At 43.8% G+C, this 23,648-nt stretch overlaps 2 protein-coding genes across 2 annotated transcripts in view; both read left to right on the top strand.

Moving 5' to 3' along the window:
* The first annotated feature begins 13,116 nt into the window (after nt 1–13,116).
* The window catches only part of LOC147636447 (arabinosyltransferase XEG113-like), a 113,701-nt gene continuing 103,169 nt past the window's right edge, over nt 13,117–23,648 (top strand). Inside the window, exons 1-2 of the mRNA XM_086801885.1 lie at nt 13,117–13,424; nt 13,955–14,290. Of these exons, the coding sequence (XP_086658011.1) occupies nt 13,133–13,424; nt 13,955–14,290 (628 nt within the window). The 5' untranslated portion in view covers nt 13,117–13,132. The remainder of the gene's footprint in view (nt 13,425–13,954; nt 14,291–23,648) is intronic.
* Nucleotides 18,610–19,439, top strand: LOC147636449 (uncharacterized). The gene is made up of 3 exons (XM_086801151.1): nt 18,610–18,654; nt 18,746–18,859; nt 18,917–19,439. Exons 1-3 carry the CDS (start codon nt 18,610–18,612, stop codon nt 19,166–19,168), a joined length of 411 nt encoding a protein of 136 aa, XP_086657277.1. The 3' UTR covers nt 19,169–19,439.

Genomic DNA, 23,648 nt, shown 5'->3' with positions numbered 1-23,648 from the left:
GAGTGTAGTTTCTGGTAAAATTGTGTGTTTGGCAAGATGTCTAATGATGGCATAACACAGATTGTGGCTGAGAAGCTGGATAAGAATAACTTCCATGCTTGGAGGTTCAGGTTGACGAATTTCCTGATAGGAAAAGGCTATTGGGACTACATAGAAGGTGAGCATGAAGAGGCACCGGAGATACCGGATATAAATCCGACTGCTGCAGATTTGAAAGAGTTTAAAGACTGGAACCAAGGAGCCAGGAAGGTTCTGTATTGGCTTTCCATTAGTATACAGGACACCATGATTGGGCACATTCAGGATGCCAAGTCCCCCAAGGAGGCGTGGGACACCTTGGTAAAGCTTTATGAAACAAACACCAAGGCATGTAAGATACAGTTGAAGAATGAACTTCATACTGTGGAGAAAAAGAGCATGTCTGTGATGACTATGCGCTGAAGATAAAGGGTATTGTGGAATCCCTTGCATCTATTGGTGTGTCAGTAGATGATGATGACAAGGTGGAAGTCTGTCTACGTGGTCTCGGGCCACAATACAAGGCGTTCAAGATGTCCATTCAGAGCTTGGGTGAAGACCAACAGTCTTCACAAAGCAAAAACAGTTCAGAGCAACAGGCCTTCTACACGAGTTCAGGAAGAGGACGAGGTAGAGGAGGCCGTGGACGCGGTCAAGGAGGTGGCCGAACAGGTAATCAGAATTATGGCCAGCAGCAGCAGCAGCAGCAACAGTCCCAGAATCAACAACAACAACAACAACACGCAGGTGAAAGAGGCAAATTCAGAGGCAGGGGGAGTCAAAGAGGCCGTGGAAATTGACAAAGGCAATATAATGATACACGTGAATGCTATTATTGTGGTAAGCCTGGACATGTGCAGTTAGAATGTTATAAGAAGCAGGCTGACATGCAAAATGGGAAAGTGCAGCAAAACAACTATGCATCCTCAAGCAGAAATAATGAGGATAATGAAAGGTTGTTTGTTATGCAGCATGTTGTGAATGCCATGTCTGAAAATGTTGATGTAGCACAAAAAGATAATGTATGGTATGTGGATTCAGGCGCTTCGAACCACATGACGAGTCATGGGGAGTGGTTCAAGGAGATGAAAAACCCGGAAAGACCAGGTTTTGTGGAAACAGGGGATGACACTGCTCATCCAATTGCCCATGTTGGAGATGTGCCATTGTCTATGCTTGCAGGATGGCAAAGTGAAGTACCTTGCAGATGTACTTCATGTACCAAACATAACAAAGAATCTGGTTTCAGTTGGCCAGATGATTGAGCAGGGTTTGCAGGTTCGGTTTAACCCTGATGGGTGTTATGTTGAAGATTTTAAAGACAAGTGCAGGTTGGTTGCAAAAGGCAACAAAGTGGGCAGAATGTTTACATTGAATGTAGACATGCCTGAAATGAGAGCTGCGATGTTTGCAAATGGTTCAGCAGTTGTTGCAGACACAGACATATGGCATAAAAGAATTGGACATGTAAATCTGAAGAGATTGAAGTCTATGCAGACAAAAGGAATTGTGACAGGGCTGCCAAAATTTAAAGTGGAAGGTATGCAGAAAATATGTGAAGCATGCCAATTTGGGAAGCAAACAAAGCATGTGTTTCCACGTAACAGATATGTGAGCAGAAATGCACTAGATGTTGTGCATTCAGATGTATGGGGTCCTACGAAGACCGTATCTATGGGAGGCTGCAGGTATTATGTGACTTTCATTGATGACCACACAAGGAAAGTGTGGGTATATTTCATGAAGGAGAAGAGTGAGGTGTTCACTCACTTTCAGAATTTCAGAGTTTTGGTTGAAAAGCAAACAGGGAAATATGTAAAGTGCCTAAGGTCAGATGGAGGGGGAGAGTACTTCTCCAATGAGTTCTCTGAATTTTTGAAGAAGAATGGTATTCGGAGACAGTTCACATGCAGATACACTCCGCAGCAAAATGGAGTTGCTGAGCGGAAAAACAGGCACATTGCTGAGATTGCGCGAGCATTGATGGAAGAGAAGAATATGCCGCATTACTATTGGGCTGAGGCTGTTTCTACAGCAGTATACATCATGAACAGGACTCCAACTGCTGCAGCCATACATGATGTAACTCTAGAGGAGAGGTTTACTGGCAGAAAACCAGATTTGTCACATTGCTGAGATTGCGCGAGCATTGATGGAAGAGAAGAATATGCCGCATTGCTATTGGGCTGAGGCTGTTTCTACAGTAGTATACATCATGAACAGGACTCCAACTGCAGCCATACATGATGTAGCTCCAGAGGAGAGGTTTATTGGCAGAAAACCAGATTTGTCTCATCTGAAAGTTTTTGGATGCATTGCATATGTGCATGTGCCAGATGAGCTGAGAACTAAGCTGGATCCAAAAGCTGAAAAATGTGTGTTTATTGGATATTCCCTTGAGCAAAAGGGATACAGGTGTTATAACCCTGCTACACGTGAGTTGAGGGTAAGCAGGGATGTTGTCTTTGATGAGATGAGCAGCTGGTATGCTGCTGAAAAAGAAGCTGTCGGGGCTGATGTGAGTGGAAGTGTGGTTGCACAGAATGCAGGTCAGCAATCACAGTCTTTGAGTGGACCAGGAGAGTCCTCATCTAGTGGGTCTGTTGATAGACCATGGAGTGGCAGGCTGCGTCATAATACCAATCTTGCAAATGTGATTAGTACATCACGTAAAGGAAAAGAGAAAGTGGTTGAGCCCCTTGGTATGCCTGACATTTCTACAGGGCATTCTCATGTTGATGGAGAGTCTAGTGGCTCAGATATGAGCCTTGATGAGGAGCTTGGGATCCCAGCTATGAGAACACCTGGTGTAAAGAAAGCTATGGAAGCCATGAATGAAAAGCTGCGAAGATCCGGGAGAGTGAAAAATCCTGTGCAGAGATTTACCTATGATGGTTATGTGGTACATCACTATGCATATATGGCAAAGGTTGTGCAGGTTGTAGAGCCCACATGCATTGATGAGGCTATTGGAAATGTGTGTTGGGAGAAAGCTATGGATGAGGAGATGGATGCACTATATGGAAATGAAACTTGGGATTTAGTGCAATTGCCTGAAGGCAAGAAAGCCATTGGATGCAAGTGGGTGTACAAAGTTAAACATAACAATGATGGAAGCATAAATAGGTACAAGGCTAGATTGGTAGCCAAAGGATATGCGCAGACATATGGGATTGATTATGAGGAAACTTTCAGCCCAGTTGCCAAGATGGCAACGGTGAGAGTTGTGATAGCAGTGGCTGCGTCAAAGCAATGGTCTTTACATCAGATGGATGTAAAGAATGCATTCTTGCATGGGGATTTGCAAGAAGAGGTGTATATGTTGCAGCCACCTGGTTATGAGGATGTGGGTCACCCCGAGCATGTTTGCAGGTTGAAGAAAGCCTTGTATGGCTTAAAGCAAGCACCAAGAGCATGGTCTGACAAGATTTCTGAATATCTTGTCACTATTGGCTTTCATGTAGCCAATGCAGATTTCTCATTGTATGTGAGACATGGTGATAGAGGGGTTGTGCTTGTTGTCATCTATGTAGATGACTTGATCATTACGGGGGACCATGATGCAGAGATCTTTGATGTAAAGATCTTGCTTAGACAGAAGTTCGAGATGAAGGATCTGGGGGAGCTCAGATATTTCTTGGGCATTGAGGTGATTAGGTCACCACATGGTATTGGATTACTGCAGAGACAGTATGGCTTGGACATGTTGTCCAAGTATGGTATGACAGGCTGTAAGCCTATTTCTGTGCCATTGGATCAGAATGGCAAGTTGAGTGCAGATTCAGGAGAGATTTTGGAGGATCCTACTATGTACAGACGTATAGTAGGAAGTTTGATCTACATGACGATCACCAGACCAGATTTGAGCTATGCTGTTGGGTTGGTGAGTCAGTTTATGCAGGTTCCACGGAAACTGCATTTAGATACAGTGAGACGTATACTGAGGTATGTGAAGTCTACTTTGCATTGTGGACTATTCTATGAGACTGGGACAGAGATATGTGTACACGGGTACACAGATGCTGATTGGGCTGGTAGTATCTCAGATAGAAGATCTACCAGTGGATTCATGTTTTCTTTGGGGAGTGATGCTGTGACTTGGAGCAGCAAGAAGCAGCCTACGGTTGCTCTATCCAGTACAGAGAGGAGCTGCTATGGCAGCATGTGAGGTAGCTTGGTTGAGAAAGCTACTTGCAGATTTGGGTCTATCAGTGGATAGACAAGTTATCATTTTCTGTGACAACATTAGCAGTATACAGTTGGCCAGGAACCCAGTCTTTCATGCTCGTACGAAGCACATAGAGGTCCACTACCACTTTGTCAGAGAGAAGGTCTTGGCAGGAGACCTTGACCTTGTTTATGTCAGCACAGAGGATCAGGTAGCTGACATCTTCACCAAAGCATTGGGTACAGAGAAGCTCCGCAGATTCAGGGCTTCGCTTGGTGTACATGAGATGGAGTTGAGCTCGAGGGGGAGTGTTGAGATATCGAGCTCATCTAGTGAGGCGATAGACACTGATGACCCGCCTGGGGGATAGGCCCCACTCTTACACCACTGGCATGGTTGGTGAGATCTTGGGTGATATGCGGCCAGTGGGATGACAGGCTGTGTGACAGCCATTCTAGAGACTGGCATAGTTATAGCGCCAGCTCATTTAGTCGGGTTCACACTATAGAGAACCCGTGTATGTATTTGGTTGAGTACCTTTCATATTATGTGTACTCTTATGGTGTGTTGAGTGTTGAGTAGAGAAGAAGAAGATTTTCAGCCTCTCACCTTGTGTGTTCTCTATTAGGGTTTTGTGAGAGTGTGTGTGTGCTTGCAAGAGCTCAAGCTCTCTTCCCCCCTGCATCTTTTCAGTTTTGTCTATGAGTCTATGCAGAGCATCTTCTTTCACATCCAACATTTACCTATATCTGAATTTTGGCTTGAAACTTAGCCTATTGTTGCTATTTTTCTTTGCTTTCTAAATCTAGCTTTTTTGGATGTACCTACTCCAGGTTGTGCTGAAGTACTGTTGGAGCCAACCACAAAAGATACTGTTGTGTTACAGGTAGGATGGCACAATGAAGTATTTGGCAGATATACTTCATGTTTCAAATATTACAAAAAACCTGGTTTTTATTAGGACAGATGGTTGAGCAGGGTCTGCAACAAGTGAGGTTTAATTCTTAAGGATGTTTTGTGGAAGACTTTAAAAATCAGTGTCACTTGGTTGTAAAGGGTAACAAAAATGGCAGGATGTTTACTTTTTGGATGTAAACATGCTTGAGGTAAAGGCAGCCATGTTTGCGCATGGAATTGACACCTATTCCATGTTTGCGCATGGAATAGGTGTCATTGCAAATATTGACTTATGGCACAAGTGAATTGATCATGTGAATATACAATGGCTAAAGTCTATACATGCCCAAAATATTGTTACACGTTTGCCAAAGTTTAAGGTTGATGGTATACATAAAGTATGTGAAACATGCAAGCTTGTTTACAGGCCAAACATGTTTTTCCAAATGAAAAGCATGTTAGTGCAAGGCCATTAAATGTTATACATTCAGATATATGGGGACCGACCAAGAATGCAACAATTGTAGGTTGTAGGTATTTTGTTGCCTTCATTGATGACCACACTATGAAAGTGTGGGTTTACTTCATGAAGGAGGTGTTTGCTCACTTTCAGAGATTTAAAGTCTTGGTCGAGAAGAAAAAAGGCATACAAATAAAATGCCTGAGATCAGATGATAAGGGAGAGTATTTCTCCAATGAGTTCGGCAATTTCTTGAGAAAGTAGGAAATCAAGAGATAGTTTACATGCAGGTACACTTCACCAATAGAATGGTGTTGCGAAAAGTAGGGAATCAAGAGATAGTTTACATGCAGGTACACTCCGCAACACCAATAGAATGGTGTTGCGAAAAGTAGGGAATCAAGAGATAGTTTACATGCAGGTACACTCCGCAACAAAATGGTGTTACAGCGCAGAAAGAAAAATTAGGTACATTACAGAAGTGGCACGTGCCTTGGTTGAAAAGAATATGCCACATTAATTTCGGGCAAAAGCATTAGCAACTGCTTCTATGTACATTATGAACAGGACACCCAATGTATAGCTATTCATTGATGCCTGAACAAAAGTTTACATGAATGAAATTAGATGTGTACCACTTGAAAGTGTTCGGGTGTATTGCATATGTGCATGTTCTTGATGAAGTAGGAACAAAGTTGGATCCAAAGGCAGAGAAATGCATCTTTATTGGTTATGCTTTATAGTAGAAAGGTTATAGATATTATAACCCTACCACTCATGAGATGTGAGTAAGTAGAGATGTTGTCTTTGATGAGATGAGTAGCTGGTATGCACCAATAGTGAAGGTAACAGAAGATGTAGATGTAAGAAGTGTTAATGCTACACCATATGTAGAGCAGCAAATCACATGTGCTTACTATACTTGGAGAGTTCTCTAGCAGTGGATCCAATGTTAGTCCATGGTCAGATAAGTTGAGGATAGATATAGGTACACATGTATCACACAAAGGGAAGGAAAAGGAAAAGGTAGCTGGTATGCACCAGCAATGAAGACAACAGAAGATGCAGATGTAAGAAGTGTTGATGCTGCACCACATGTAAAGCAGTAATCACAGGTGCTTAGTGGACTTGGAGAGTCCTCTAGCAGTGGATCCAATGTTAGTCCATGGTCAGGTAGGTTGAGGATAGATATAGGTACACATGTATCACACAAAGGGAAGGAAAAGGTAGATCAACCTTTTGTGCCCGCGTCTGTCAGTAGATTACTCATATGTGGATGGTGACTCTAGCGGCTCTGAGCAAAGCCTTCATGAGGAGCTTGGCATTCTGTTTGTGGTTACTCCTGGTGTAAGGAGAACCATAGTTGTTTTGAGGGCACCTAGTAGTGAGTTGTTTTGAGGACACCTGGTAGTGATCTAGGTGTACGCAGGTCTACGAGGGTTAGGTACCCTATTGATAGGTTAAGATATGATGAATATACAACTCATCATTATGCTTACATGGTTAAAGCAATACAGGAGCTGGAGCCCACTTGTTTTGAGCAGCCACTTGGAAATAAGAAATGGGAAGATGCCATGAATGAGGAGATGGCAGCATTGGATGCAAACACAACATGGGAGTTAGTGCCTTTGCTTAAGAAAAAGAAGGCAATAGGATGTAAGTGGGTGTAGCCAACCACAAAAGGTACTGTTGTGTTACAGGTAGGATGGCACAATGAAGTATTTGGCAGATATACTTCATGTTTCAAATATTACAAAAAACCTGTTTTTTATTAGGACAGATGGTTGAGCAGGGTCTGCAACAAGTGAGGTTTAATTCTTAAGGATGTTTTGTGGAAGACTTTAAAAATCAGTGTCGCTTGGTTGTAAAGGGTAACAAAAATGGCAGGATGTTTACTTTTTGGATGTAAACATGCTTGAGGTAAAGGCAGCCATGTTTGCGCATGGAATTGACACCTATTCCATGTTTGCGCATGGAATAGGTGTCATTGCAAATATTGACTTATGGCACAAGTGAATTGATCATGTGAATATACAATGGCTAAAGTCTATACATGCCCAAAATATTGTTACACGTTTGCCAAAGTTTAAGGTTGATGGTATACATAAAGTATGTGAAACATGCAAGCTTATTTACAGGCCAAACATGTTTTTCCAAATGAAAAGCATGTTAGTGCAAGGCCATTAAATGTTATACATTCAGATATATGGGGACCGACCAAGAATGCAACAATTGTAGGTTGTAGGTATTTTGTTGCCTTCATTGATGACCACACTATGAAAGTGTGGGTTTACTTCATGAAGGAGGTGTTTGCTCACTTTCAGAGATTTAAAGTCTTGGTCGAGAAGAAAAACGGCATACAAATAAAATGCCTGAGATCAGATGATAAGGGAGAGTATTTCTCCAATGAGTTCGGCAATTTCTTGAGAAAGTAGGAAATCAAGAGATAGTTTACAAGGAGAGTTCTCTAGCAGTGGATCCAATGTTAGTCCATGGTCAGATAAGTTGAGGATAGATATAGGTACACATGTATCACACAAAGGGAAGGAAAAGGAAAAGGTAGCTGGTATGCACCAGCAATGAAGACAACAGAAGATGCAGATGTAAGAAGTGTTGATGCTGCACCACATGTAAAGCAGTAATCACAGGTGCTTAGTGGACTTGGAGAGTCCTCTAGCAGTGGATCCAATGTTAGTCCATGGTCAGGTAGGTTGAGGATAGATATAGGTACACATGTATCACACAAAGGGAAGGAAAAGGTAGATCAACCTTTTGTGCCCGCGTCTGTCAGTAGATTACTCATATGTGGATGGTGACTCTAGCGGCTCTGAGCAAAGCCTTCATGAGGAGCTTGGCATTCTGTTTGTGGTTACTCCTGGTGTAAGGAGAACCATAGTTGTTTTGAGGGCACCTAGTAGTGAGTTGTTTTGAGGACACCTGGTAGTGATCTGGGTGTACGCAGGTCTACGAGGGTTAGGTACCCTATTGATAGGTTAAGATATGATGAATATACAACTCATCATTATGCTTACATGGTTAAAGCAATACAGGAGTTGGAGCCCACTTGTTTTGAGCAGCCACTTGGAAATAAGAAATGGGAAGATGCCATGAATGAGGAGATGGCAGCATTGGATGCAAACACAACATGGGAGTTAGTGCCTTTGCTTAAGAAAAAGAAGGCAATAGGATGTAAGTGGGTGTAGCCAACCACAAAAGATACTGTTGTGTTACAGGTAGGATGGCACAATGAAGTATTTGTCAGATATACTTCATGTTTCAAATATTACAAAAAACCTGGTTTTTATTAGGACAGATGGTTGAGCAGGGTCTGCACAACAAGTGAGGTTTAATTCTTAAGGATGTTTTGTGGAAGACTTTAAAAATCAGTGTCGCTTGGTCGTAAAGGGTAACAAAAATGGCAGGATGTTTACTTTTTAGATGTAAACATGCTTGAGGTAAAGGCAGCCATGTTTGCGCATGGAATTGACACCTATTCCATGTTTGCGCATGGAATAGGTGTCATTGCAAATATTGACTTATGGCACAAGTGAATTGATCATGTGAATATACAATGGCTAAAGTCTATACATGCCCAAAATATTGTTACACGTTTGCCAAAGTTTAAGGCTGATGGTATACATAAAGTATGTGAAACATACAAGCTTGTTTACAGGCCAAACATGTTTTTCCAAATGAAAAGCATGTTAGTGCAAGGCCATTAAATGTTATACATTCAGATATATGGGGACCGACCAAGAATGCAACAATTGTAGGTTGTAGGTATTTTGTTGCCTTCATTGATGACCACACTATGAAAGTGTGGGTTTACTTCATGAAGGAGGTGTTTGCTCACTTTCAGAGATTTAAAGTCTTGGTCGAGAAGAAAAAAGGCATACAAATAAAATGCCTGAGATCAGATGATGATAAGGGAGAGTATTTCTCCAATGAGTTCGGCAATTTCTTGAGAAAGTAGGAAATCAAGAGATAGTTTACATGCAGGTACACTTCACCAATAGAATGGTGTTGCGAAAAGTAGGGAATCAAGAGATAGTTTACATGCAGGTACACTCGGCAACAAAATGGTGTTACAGCGCAAAAAGAAAAATTAGGTACATTACAGAAGTGGCACGTGCCTTGGTTGAAAAGAATATGCCACATTAATTTCGGGCAAAAGCATTAGCAACTGCTTCTATGTACATTATGAACAGGACACCCAATGTATAGCTATTCATTGATGCCTGAACAAAAGTTTACATGAATGAAATTAGATGTGTACCACTTGAAAGTGTTCGGGTGTATTGCATATGTGCATGTTCTTGATGAAGTAGGAACAAAGTTGGATCCAAAGGCAGAGAAATGCATCTTTATTGGTTATGCTTTATAGTAGAAAAGTTATAGATATTATAACCCTACCACTCATGAGATGTGAGTAAGTAGAGATGTTGTCTTTGATGAGATGAGTAGCTGGTATGCACCAATAGTGAAGGTAACAGAAGATGTAGATGTAAGAAGTGTTAATGCTACACCATATGTAGAGCAGCAAATCACATGTGCTTACTATACTTGGAGAGTTCTCTAGCAGTGGATCCAATGTTAGTCCATGGTCAGATAAGTTGAGGATAGATATAGGTACACATGTATCACACAAAGGGAAGGAAAAGGAAAAGGTAGCTGGTATGCACCAGCAATGAAGACAACAGAAGATGCAGATGTAAGAAGTGTTGATGCACCACATGTAAAGCAGTAATCACAGGTGCTTAGTGGACTTGGAGAGTCCTCTAGCAGTGGATCCAATGTTAGTCCATGGTCAGGTAGGTTGAGGATAGATATAGGTACACATGTATCACACAAAGGGAAGGAAAAGGTAGATCAACCTTTTGTGCCCGCGTCTGTCAGTAGATTACTCATATGTGGATAGTGACTCTAGCGGCTCTGAGCAAAGCCTTCATGAGGAGCTTGGCATTCTGTTTGTGGTTACTCCTGGTGTAAGGAGAACCATAGTTGTTTTGAGGGCACCTAGTAGTGAGTTGTTTTGAGGACACCTGGTAGTGATCTAGGTGTACGCAGGTCTACGAGGGTTAGGTACCCTATTGATAGGTTAAGATATGATGAATATACAACTCATCATTATGCTTACATGGTTAAAGCAATACAGGAGTTGGAGCCCACTTGTTTTGAGCAGCCACTTGGAAATAAGAAATGGGAAGATGCCATGAATGAGGAGATGGCAGCATTGGATGCAAACACAACATGGGAGTTAGTGCCTTTGCTTAAGAAAAAGAAGGCAATAGGATGTAAGTGGGTGTATAAGGTCAAGCATAACGCTAATGGTTTAGTGAGCATGTATAAGGCAAGATTGGTTGCCAAGGGCTATGCACAGACTTATGGCAGTAACTATGAGGAGACATTCAGCCCAGTTGCAAGAATGGCAACCATGAGAGCTATCATTGCTCTTGCATGGTGATTTGTAGTATACATGATGTAGTCACTAGGTTATGAGAGTGATACATACCCAGATTTTGTGTGCAAGTTATGCAAAGCCTTGTATGGCCTAAAGTAGACACCCAGAGCATGGTCAAACAAGATCGAGGAGTATCTTGTTACCATTGGATTTCAGATATCCAATGCAGATTTTTTAATTTATGTGAAAAAGATAGATAGAGGGATCATCCTATTAGTCATCTGTATGGATGACTTGATTATCACTGGTGATAGTGATGCTGACATACATGATTTCAGGAGGATTTTGAAGTAGAAGTTTGAGATGAAGGATTTGGATAAACTGTAGTATTTCTTGGGCATAGAGGTGGTGAGATCACCTCATGGAATTTTGTTATTATAGAGGCAGTATGGCTTGGACATGTTGTCCAAGTATGGTATGATAAGTTGTTAGCCTATTTTAGTGGCATAGGAGCATAACACAAAGCTCTCCGTATATATAGGTGAGCTTTTAGAGGACCCCAATACGTATAGTTGCATAGTGCGTAGCTTGATCTACATGACCATTACCAGACTAGACTTGAGCTATGTTGTTGGACTTGTGAGTCAGTTTATGTAGGCCCCTAGGAAGCCACACTTGGATGTGGCTAGACAGATTCTTAGGTACATAAAGTCAACAATTGATTATGGACTTTTCTATGAGGCTGGTACATAGATACAACACATGGGTACACATATGCTGATTGGGCTAGTAGTGTTGTAGACAGGAGATCTACCAGTGGTTTTATGTTTTCATTTGGGAGTGCTACTGTGAGTTGGAGGAGTAAGAAGCAGCCAACAATTGCCTTGTCGCATGTAAAAAGGTAGAGTATAGGAGGGTGCTGCATGGGAGCTTGTGAGGTAGCTTAGTTTCAAAAGCTACTTAGTGATAAGGGTGAGCCCATGGATAGGGTAGTTGCCATTTATTGTGACAACATGAGTAGCATACGGTTAGTAACCTAGTATACCATGCTAGAACGAAGCACATTGTGGTGCATTATCACTTTCTGAGGGAGAAGTTTATAGATCATAGGAGGTGATATAGATCTAGGATATGTTAGCACAGAGGATTAGGTGGTTGACATCTTCACAAAGGCATTGTGCACATAGAAGCTCCACAAGTTTAGGAGCTTACTTATAGTGCAGTGTGTGGAGTTAAGCTCGAGGGGTAGTGTTGAGATCTTGAGCTCAACTGGTGTTGTGGACATTGATGACCCACCTATGTGATAACTTCCGCACTTATACCACTGGCATGGTTGGTGAGATTATGGTTGATATGCCGCCAGTGGTGGATGATAGGTTGTGTGACAGCCACTTTGGAGTACTAGAGTTATGGCATAGTTATAGCACCAACTCATATAGTTGGATTCACACTATGGACCGACCATTGTATTTTATTGTAGGAATACTTTTCTTTATGTATGTACTCTTATCTTTTAGTTATATAGGTGCAGAGAAGAGAAGAAGATAGAAGAAAATTCAACCATCCATCTCTCTCTTGTGTCTTGCACTCTTTTGTATGTGTGTGTTTGCTTGCAAGGAATTCAAGCTCTCCCTCTCCCCCGCATTCTCTTTATACTTCTGATAGTGATCTTCTTTTGGCTTACCACTTTAGGGGCTTTCAAGCATCCAGAACTATCAAAAGGTGTACAAAGAATAATCACAAATTTATGTGGTGTCACAACATGCATTTGGCTTGAGAAAGTACCAAATCTAGATGATCATGCATCACTACATGATTGGCATCCATTGTTTCCTAATTCTTCCTTGAAATAACGCACACTTTTTTAACCTATGTGGAAAACGTCTGCCCTACTCTATTATGCTCTCACAAATTGCAAGGTGGAACAAAACAGAGTCAATAATAAATATACCTTGTAGTAGGTCTTACAAATGGTGCATTATTAATGCCCTCGTTACCCTAGTGAGAGAGGTACGATTTATAAGGAGTTCATACTAATATTCAAAGGTTTAGGGATGATGAAATGATGGTTGGGATCCATTGATCAGCTCATTAAGTGATAGGGTAAGGGTTCCACAAAGTTCTTTTAGAACTCGAATGCAAGCGGGCGGGCAGGTGGGCCGGCCTCGTGTGAAAAGTATGTAGTCGTATGCGGCAGTTTGACGCTCGCACGTGCGCAGCAGCTAGTACCTACTGCCACCTCCCCCCTCCCCACCTTGTCCTAACGCGCTACTACAACCCATGTTGGGTATCTGAGTATGTATACCTACAGACAGTAGTAGCCCACAGCAGCATGAAGCCAGTGTTGGTGGGCATCCAGTGCAGCGTCCTGGTGAGCATCTTCATCTTCTCCTACTTCCTTGGAGCCCCCATATACTGGGAAATCGTCACCCGCGTTAACAACTACAGTGTCGGCGGCTCTACCATTGGCCTCACTTACGGTAATCCCACCTCCTTATCATCTTGGATTAGGCTTACACCTTCTGGATTAACGTTGATTTGCTGGATCTCCAATGCTGCAAAATTACAGCTCCAAGATGTCGCTGCCCAATGTACTGCACCTCATTTTTGCATTATGCCCAACCCCAACAGTTTGGATGGGTGATTCTGGTTACTAGTTAGTTAAATTCTCAGTTTTACCGTGCTATGCTTGTTCAAACAGAAAATTATCAGTTTAAAAACAGGATCTGTGGTTTATACAAAGAAATGGCTCTCCATTCCCATTCCCATTCCCCCTCCCACCTGCCCCCCTCACCCCAACAAAAACCCACACCACGCACACACGCACGTACCGAACGTACGTGGGCACGTTCACATGGACATGCTCGTGCACCTTTGCTTTCACATACACATGCACCTTCTCATGCAGTGCATGCATGCACACACACTCTCTTCCTTTCCTGTTTTGAAATGGAAATTGAGGTTGCTGGTGAGTTCTATATTGGTGATGGTTGTTGGGATTGTGCTGTAGATTATAGGCAAAAGGACTCTCCCACCAAGGACAATGAACATCAATCTAACAGACCTGCACCATCGAAAGAAGAGGAAAACAAGACCTCAGAGGCTTACACATCAGACCATGCTCCTTCAGATAAGGAGATCGTCTTACGAAAACCGATTTGGGAACGACCACCTGCTGGCAGCAGAATGCTGCCATTGGAAGTATTTAACTTGACAAAGGAAATGGTGGCATCTAGAGCAGAGAATAATGTGATTATTGTTACCTTTGCAAATCATGCATTTTTGGATTTCGTCCTCAATTGGGTCAGACATTTGACAGAGTTGAAGGTCTTCAACATTCTCGTAGGTATGTTACTGTCAATGTGATTAAGCTTCCATGTTGTTTTTATTGATTTGAAGATGCTATTAATTTCACCATCATGAATTCTTGGAAGGCGATGTGCAAACATCCCCTATGTGGGTATATAGGAGCATCAAGTGAGAGATGAAAGAACACCACCAAATAGTGTTGTGTCTGAATCACTAACTTAGCACCTAGAGCTTCATACTTGACGCTCATTGTCGGCCTGTGCTAAAACCCTCAACCTGTTTGTCCACCGAAGTCAGCTCGAAACGGGCACGCCTAGCGGCCTGTTCCGTGACCACATCCTCCGTGCTGTCGCTAGCAAACAAGACAGCGACTCTCTGGCCACCTATGTAGCCAAAGGGCTTGAGCAATCCGTTGCACTCATACTCCTGGTCATGGGCGCCCTTCTGCTTATCTTCGAACTCCCGGCTAATAATTGCTCCAATTGAAGCACCGGGGTTTGAAGAACTAGGGGTAGCCGCTGGGGTCTGTGTGGGAGCTGAGCTCACCACGGAAGCTGTGGAGGCGGCGGCGGCGGGCTTTGGAGGCTTCTTAGGACAATCCCGAGAAGTATGTCCTTTTGTATGACAAAAGAAACATCTACCCTCCTTCTTGTACTGAGAATTCTCCTCAGCACTCAACTTGCCACTTGTCTTGCCTGCCTCCGCTTTCTGGTCTGGAGTAAGCTTTGACGCATTGTTCGAGCTCTTGGAGCAAGAGGCTCCCGGGCTCTATCCTGGGGAAGACCCCGTCTGGTTCTGGCTTTTGCCCCCGGCAGGGTTGCTGCCATATGTACGTACGGTTCCGTACAGTACGGTACAGTCGTACGGTACGACACGGTACCGTACTGTACGGATCCGTACGCAGTCATTTAAAAAAATAAAAATATGTGGCGTGTGTGGCAAGGCCCAAATTCAGGCGATTGTAGATAAGCGACCACGTTGCACTTTATTTTGCGCATTTTGTGTGTACTTGCAAAATCGAGTGTCCTGTGTGTACCTGCAAAGTTTTGCAGAGTAAATTTTAAATGTGCGCACTTCTCTGGAGACCTCCCACGAGTCCTTTCCTCGCTCTCTCTCCCGCCCAGACTTCATCATGCCGCGCAAGACTAACCCGAACTGGGCAATCCACACCAATGTCCTGAGGGTTGTTAACACCCCTTCTCTGTATTGGTCAGGTACTCGGCTATGGGCATGCAAGTATTGTGGGGAGCAGTACACTAGCACCATAACTCGCGTCATCAAGCACATGACAGGTATCGGGTGCACCAATCAATGTGGTCCATGTGATAAAATACCACAAGCTTTGAGGGACCAATTGATTGCAGAGAATTGTCCTGCAATGGGTGGTGCAAGCAGTGTTAGAGGTGGTGAAAGTACGCAAGATGCTCTCCATGATGCTTTTATTGGAGATGTTACAGGTTTAGGTACACTAGATGAGGGTGAAAGCCTTTTGGCTTCAGCCCAATCCACCACAGGCAGGAAGAGGGCACGTATTGCCGATGATGAGGACCTCCTGCCACAAGATGCGAGAGGTACAGGGGAGGCATCAAAGCAATCCACTCTGCGTACTTGTATCTCATCACAAGCTTGGGTAAAGGAGCGGCAAAGGGTGGCAGAAATGGAGATTTGTCGTACTCTTATTGAGTGTAATATATCCTTCAATGTGTTAAGGACAGACCAATGGAAAAGAATGGTGAAAGCAATTGCGCAGGTAGGGCCTACTGAGACGTGGACAGGTCTTGAGTATACGAAGATGCGTACATCCATGTTGGATGAGCAGAAGGCCTTGATAGACAAGGCGCTCACTCCTGTGAAAGAAGATTGGCAGGAGTTTGGATGCACTATTATTTCAGATGGGTGGGCAGACATTCGTAAGAGGCACATAATCAATATCCTTGTGTCATCTTGCTTGGGCACCTATTTCTTGCGTGTTGTGGATGCAGGGAGAGCAGGAGACAGGATCACAGGGGAGTTCATTTATGGCCACATTCGACAGGCTATCCTTGAGGTTGGGGAGGACAATGTTGTGCAGGTGGTGACCGACAATGCCTCTAACTGCAAGGCAATGGGTCAAATGGTCGAGGCAGAGTTTCCACATATAGTGTGGACTCCATGTGCTGCCCATTGTCTTGATTTACTTATGGAAGACATTGGGAAGCTTGTTTGGGTGCAGCCCATTGTTGCAGATGCTGTAAAGATCACCACCTTCTTCCGCAAGAAGCATCAGGCTCTTGCCATCTTTCGGAGCCATAGCCCTTTGGATATGGTGAGACCCTCCAAGACCAGGTTTGCCTACATATTCTTGGTCTTGGATAGGCTCTACAAGATAAGAGATTCACTATCATCAACAGTTGTGGATCCAAGGTGGGACAGATGCATCATTCAGAGGATGAGCGTACAAAATACTTGCAGAGGCGGATCTTGGATGATGATTTTTGGCAGCAAGTTCATAGCCTTTCAGTTGCACTTAAGCCCGTGTATGTCCTTCTCCGACTTACAGACATAGAGGGCTCAACTTTGGGGCTGGTCTTTCATTTGTTTATGCAAATGAAAGACCATGTTGCTCAGTGCTCCATGACGACTGCTCAACGGTAAGCAATAGTTCTAATTTCTTCCTCTTTCTTTGATTTTTATGAGTTCTCGATTCTCGATTCTCATGACATGTCAGAACTGACATGTGTACACTGTAACCTAAGACATGTATTTTCAATCTCTCATTTTCAGCCGAGGTGAGATCTTGGACATTGTAGACAAACGGTGGACATTCATGAGCCGTCCTATCCATGCGATGGCTGCCATGCTCCATCCTCTCTACAGGTCGCCAGAGCTATGGAATAATACTGCTTTGAGCATGAAGCAGTCAGAGTAGTTGGAAGGATGTTTTGATTTTTATGCATAGAAAGATGCATAAAGGAATTTTTTTAATTACAAAAGTGTTATTCTTATTAAAATTGATTTTTATGCATAGAAAGATGCATAAAGGAATTTTTATTATTACAAAAGTGTTATTCTTATTAAAATTGATTTTTATACATAGAAAGATGCATAAAGGAATTTTTTTATTAGAAAAGTGTTATTCTTATTAAATTTGATTTTTATGCATAGAAAGATGCATAAAGGATTTTTTTAATTATAAAAGCATTATTCTTATAAAATTTGATTTTTATGCATAAATAGATGCATAAAGAAAGTCTTTTTATTTTAAAATCGTTATTCCTATTGAATTTGATTTTATGCATAAATAGTTGCTTAAAAGGTTTTTTTTAATAAAAGTGTTATTCCCATTGAAGTTGATTTTTATGCATAAATAGATGCATAAAGATTTTTTATATCAAAATTAGAGTTCTCTTAAATTCTATGTTTAAATTCTATGAGTATTTGATAAATGAATAATTAAATACTCTAAGAGAGAAATTTCTATCGTTTTATATTCACATGGATTGTAAAAAGAAAATTCAAGAAATCTATCGAGATCGAAATATTCAGATATATGATTAATTTATTCTTCACTGGAATTCGTAACTAATTGTCCTTACAGTAGAGGAGCTTGCACGCGCAGAGTGGTAGGTTCGTACCATTGCTGATTACAGATTTTGGGTTTACAGACAGAGATGACTTGCACGACGTAGAGAGAGGGAGAGGGCTATAGCAGCTTATGGGACTCGTGAGCTCTCGAGTACACTAGCACCAGCTCATGATCTTGCTCCTTGGAGGTAGACCTTTCCCCAGATATTCGATGATTCCCCCCGTAGCCAGCACAGCCTCCTCGACGTGCACAGCAGCCTCGATGCACACGCCGACACAAGTAGTCAGAGAGATGACGATTTTGATTGGGTTGCCGTTGATAGTGACTAAACTCAGACTAGCTGGGTTAGCTCACTTAAATTGTACTTAGATAGCTAGGGTAGCTCATTTTCATTATTGAGCAACTTCAGATCGATAGGGAGTTCACCACGTACATGAGTGGTATTGGTGCTTCATTTGCGAGACTTGTGTCATTGAGAAAGGAAGCCATGAAATTCCCTTGGACATGGTGGCACTCTTATGGAAGGGTTGGTCTTCCAAACCATTCATGCTTTGCTCTTCGTGTTCTCTCTCAGGTAACTTGTAATTAATCTCTAAAGTATAGTCTTTGGAAGTGAAGCCTGATGTTTTAGCATTAAAAGATTTACAAATTTGCTCGCATTGCACTCATTTTTGCACAGGATTGCTCAGCTGGAGCATGTGAACGGAACTGGAGCTCATACTCTCTTATACACACCAAGATTCGGAATCGCCTTAGTACTTCTTAATTAGATGGTGTACTGCAGAGCTAACATGAGGCTCGTGCGAAGCTACCATGCTTTGGGGTCACCGAAGCAGGTATAAATTGGACTCAAGAAGAACTTAGAAGTAGAAAATTATTTCTAGTTCAATGAATATCCAATATGCAATTTGTGGCATGTTTAAACAGGTTGATCCAACACTACTCAAATTGGTAGATGAATCTAGCCCGGAGCTTGTGGATCGGCAGTTTAGAGATGAGCAAGATGAGATTTTGAGAGCTTTACGTAGAGAGCTTGAGAGTGTGAATCGTTTTGTGACCCGCTCACGTGCACGATCTCTCAGCATTCCTCTACGCCAGGCAACTCCAGATCCAGGCTCTGCGAGACGAGAGAGCATTCGCAGGGGAAAGCTTCCAGTTCGTCGCACCCAACAGAGGCGTGCAAATGAGGCTGTCCAACTCATTCACACTGAGATTCCCGAGGCACATGACGAGGATGCACTGGAGCTTGTTGTTGTTGAGCTAGAGTTCGATGAAGAGGGCAATGGTATCAATGATGGAGGCATGCTCTCTTCAGAAGACTCATCATCTTCATCTGATGATGAGATTTGAGACTCTTGCGTCCAGAGTCTAGACAACTGTAGTGTTTCATTGTTTTGCTTTTTGCACTTGTGGACCAGGACATGTGCTGTAGACATGATATTTGTACTCTCTTTTATCATCTATGACTTTCATGGGTCTTGCTTATATCACTATGACTGTTGACATGAGGTATTGTGTAATGGGCTTGGTAACTGATTTAAACTTTAAGTAATGAGGTTCACTCTTTATTTTAAGTATTTTGGTTGCTATGTCTACAAAATATTTAGGTTTCTAGGACTGTTTACAAATGGTAAGTACTGTTTACGTACCTTAAAATTTGTTCCGTACAGAAGTACGTTCCATACATACTGATAGCGTGCCGTACACTACGTACCTTTCCACCTTGGCCCCTCGAGGCGGTAGCCCTGGGAGAAGCCAGTTGAAAATCTTGGGCTTGCCACCATTATGTTTCATTTCTGCACTCTATGCAAGCGAGAGTGCGTCCTCAAAGGTGGTTGGCCTAAACATACGCACCTCCCATTGGATTTGCGTGTCCAGGCCATACAAAAACGGCCCTTTCTTGTCCGTACAGATAAGCCTAATTGCAGACATAAAGTCGAAATTCTATTGGCAAACTGAAGGACTGGTTACACGTTCTGACGTGCTCCCCTGAACTCGTCTTCGAGTCGCTCAAGGTAGTGGGGCGATAGAAACCGCTGCTTAAGGTCGCGAACAAACTCGTCCCACACATAAGCTGCCATACCTGCTCTGGTGTGGGCATGAGCCCACTGAGTCCACCAAGGAATGGCCTTCCAAGCACCAACTGGCTAAGATCACTCTGTCAGTATCTGTTTTCCTAATTGCGGCAAAGTAAGCTTCAAATTCATGTAACTATGAATAAAGAGTTGTGGGATCGAGTTTACCAAAATACTTACTAAAGTTCATTTTCTCGGGAAAATGATTCGAGGGCGCCGCCGGTGTCAATCTGGCGTCCAAAGCTCTGAGGTAACGCTCGTGTTCCACGCGTTGCATGGCGTCGTCTTCTCGTTGTTGGATCTCCAATGCATGCATCTGCAACTCAAGCAAGGAACTTGGCTACGGCTGTGACCCTGCGAGAGGGTCCTTGTGTCGAGGATCTGGTATCTGGGATACGGAAGGAGAAAGAAAGAAAGATTTTATTAATGTCTTCCAAAAGACCGAACTCGGCCTATGAGACAAATCGGTGTACCTGTATGGGGTATCCTCTGTCATCCTAACAAAATGAAAAAGTATTGAACTAAAAAGCTGAATCTGGGTGTGCAATAAGTACAATGAGTGGGAGAGGGGATGGAGCTCTACTACTAGGAGAATGCCAAGCTATATGCATGGAGTATACAATCATGATATGCAACCTAGCTAGCTCCATCCTGTACCATACTGGGGGTATAAAATGGTATACATCAATGAAGGGGGTGTCCACAGCTCCCTGAAGAACATGCCTGGGTGTGCTCTGAAGCGAGCCAGTCGCTCCGCACCCTCCCTGTGAAACTGAGCTCTGATCTCTGTCATCTCTCTCTGGTATAGGTGTGGTGTCCGAAAGCCAGTGTCCTCTGTCTCCTGCTGGCTCTGAGTGTCTCTGCTCTTTGGAGAGTAATTCCCTGCCGTGTAGGGGCTGGGAGCGGGATGGATCTCTGAAAAAAATGTAGTAATCTGTGTCTGTCGTCCCCCCTCTGGAGCTGTCTGAGCCTGTAATGATGTCTCTCTGTGGCGCTGTATGTCTAGAATGAATCTCCCCAGTATGCGCTGGTTTGCTGCCTCAAAGATCTGGCGTAGGGAATATGGCTCTCTGAATAAAATGGGATATCTCTCTCTGATGGCTGTATATGCTCTGCATCTGCATACATAATGCTCCTCACTCTCCACCTCCTCTCTGCACAATCTGCATACCCTCTCCTCTCGGGGGACCCGTGCTGCTCTGCCAGTCTCAATCTCCAATCGGTGTGATGAAACTCTAAGCTGACCAATAGCCACTCGGGAGCCGTGTGATAAAAAGCCCTCCATGTATCTAGGCCTCTCTATAAATCCATCATCAGTGATACTCATGAAGTGATCTCTGTAGTATAGCATCTTCGGTGGAAGAGGCTGTGTAGGCGATATCCATGTCTCTCGTGTATAGAGCTGCCATAGGTCCTGTCTCAATACTCTGTTCCTCTCCCTATGATAGAGACGGATATGTGGTGCATCCCTGTCATACTGGAATGGTGGTAGATGATCCATGTCTAGGCCATGCTGTGAGAACCAATGTGTGACCTGTGCATACCATGATCCTCTGTCTCCTGCCTCAGCCAGCTGTCTCGATGCCTCAAAAGCTCTGTATGACAATCTGTCCTGTGGCATCTCTCTGAATCTGTCTAGCAGGCATATAGTTTGAAATATGGCCTCTACCATCATAGGAGGTGCAGCAAACTCTGCTCGGATAATGTCATGAGGTACTGACGGTTTGCTGCGTATCATGCGTGCCATCATGAGGGCCTGTGGTCTCTCTATCTGTGTCCACCAATGGGTAGCAGGGCCTGGCGCCCATACCGCTGCTCCATACATCAATGCTGGTTTGACTAATGTGTCAAATAGCCACCCCTTCGTCCGGGGCTCGTGAAAAATGCGCCTGGTGGCACTGTCTCTCTAACATAGCCAATGCTGCATTTCCCCGTGTCAATCTAGCTGTGGCTATTGAACGCATGGTGAAGTGGGTGGCTGCAGAGAAGGTAACCCCTAGGTACACGTATGATGTCACCACCTCCACCTGGCGTCCTGCGAGAGTGAATGTCAGCTGCTTCCTGCCCTGTCTCGATGTATGAAAGACCATAACCTTGGTTTTCCCAAGGTTCACAGTAAGACCCCTCTGTGTGCATAAATCATCGAGTGCATGTAGATGCTGCTGTAGACCACCTGGAGACTCAGACACTAATACAATATCATCAGCATAAAGCATAATATGTACTGAGGTACCTGCTAAATCAACTCCATCTCCACCTCCTCGTGTAATGAAGTCAGCCACCTCATCAATGTATAACCCAAATAGCGTGGGGGAAAGTGGGCATCCTTGCTTCACACCAATGGTGCTAGCAATAGTCTCGGACATACCTCCTGGACATCTGACTCGCCCAAAAACCTGCTCATATAATGCATAGATGCCCCATGTCATATCTGCTGGTATGCCAAGAGACTGCAGGCGCTGAAAGAGCCTCTCTCGTGGTACTGTGTCAAATGCCTTGCGGAAATCCACAAAGCAGCAATAGAGCTTTCTCTTCCTCACTCTGGCCTGATCAATCATACATCTCAAAGTGAATACATGGTCAGTGGTAGAGAAAGCTCTCCTGAAGCCTGCCTGCCTTGATGAGCGTAAACCTGCTCGCTCAGCATATAAGCTAAGCTCTTGCTCCAACACTGCACCATAGAGTTTGGCCAGCACGTGGCCAACCATAACCGTCCTGTAGTTGCTTGGATCGAGCATATCCCCTGTTTTGTGAATCGGCACAATGGTGTGCATCGTCCTCTCCGCAAGCAAACCCTCTGCTAGTGCCCTGTTAAACAAGTGTGCAAGAAAAGGAGCCAAAGAATCTACTGCATATATGAGATGCTCACCTTGCAGGCCCATATGGTCGGCAGTCTGTCCATGCTGTAGGCGGCGGATAGCTTCCTGTACCATCGAGTGGGTAAAGAAGCTAGCTGTGGTAGGTCGAGGCTCCTGTGTGGCTGAGGTGTAGGTGGCTGCTGTGGGGCGTGGTATAGGCCCTCTGCATATGTGTGCCATGTCTGTGGGTCTGCAATAGGTGTCGGTGTCCGGGGCTCTCTGAAGTGCCGCCATGAGACAGGGCTATCTCTACTCATGAAGAAATGAAAGATCTCTAGCTCCTGTATCTCTGCGAAGGCCCGCCTTTTGCGGTGAGTAAGTCTCCTCATCTCTCTCCTCGACCCCTGCTCTGTGATGGCTCCCAAGGCTCTCTATATGCGGAGCCGTGAGTATAGGGCTCTGCACTCGTCATCATACCATCTGCTCTCCTGAGTGGACACGATGTGGGAAGCTCTGTAATGCAGCCGTGTGTAGGAGTGATGCCAGCTGGGCTGTAATGGTATCCATAGGTGCCAGGGGATCCATGAGTAGGAGCCCATCCTCTACTCTGCCAGTGTATATGTCTGCCATGTCATGTGTGAAGTAGATGGTACTGATGATCCGGCTAGTGAAAATGCCAAGTATGTATGATTTGCCCCAATAGGACGAGGTGGAATGGAGAATGAGGTGACAAGCTGTGATGCCTCCAAAGACCCCATAATGTAGTCTACTACCGTGCCTCCGGTCCGTGTATGACCCCCATGTGGGAAGCATGTCAGCCCTCCTGATCTCGGCCACTGTAGCATCCCGTTATAAATAACGAGACGATGCCTAGCTCCCAACTCTAGTAAGTGGTCCCCATAATGTCCTCTATCTGGTCCAGCGTCCTCTGATGCCCGACTAGCCCCTATCTCCTCT

The sequence above is a fragment of the Cibotium barometz genome, chromosome 8, assembly GCF_041138505.1.
Source record: "Cibotium barometz isolate CiBa-2024 chromosome 8, ASM4113850v1, whole genome shotgun sequence".
Lineage (NCBI taxonomy): Eukaryota > Viridiplantae > Streptophyta > Polypodiopsida > Cyatheales > Cibotiaceae > Cibotium > Cibotium barometz.
The sequence above is the reverse complement of the archived record's forward strand: the minus strand, read 5'-3'. Positions and strand labels throughout refer to the sequence as shown.

Excerpts from the sequence above, each read along its gene's own strand:
- LOC147636449 (XM_086801151.1), top strand. The coding sequence starts at position 18,610 with ATGAGGCTCGTGCGAAGCTACCATGCTTTGGGGTCACCGAAGCAG. Across the intron at positions 18,655-18,745 it reads CTTTGGGGTCACCGAAGCAG|GTTGATCCAACACTACTCAA; the intron begins GTATAAATTGGA and ends ATGTTTAAACAG. Across the intron at positions 18,860-18,916 it reads TACGTAGAGAGCTTGAGAGT|GCAACTCCAGATCCAGGCTC; the intron begins GTGAATCGTTTT and ends CCTCTACGCCAG.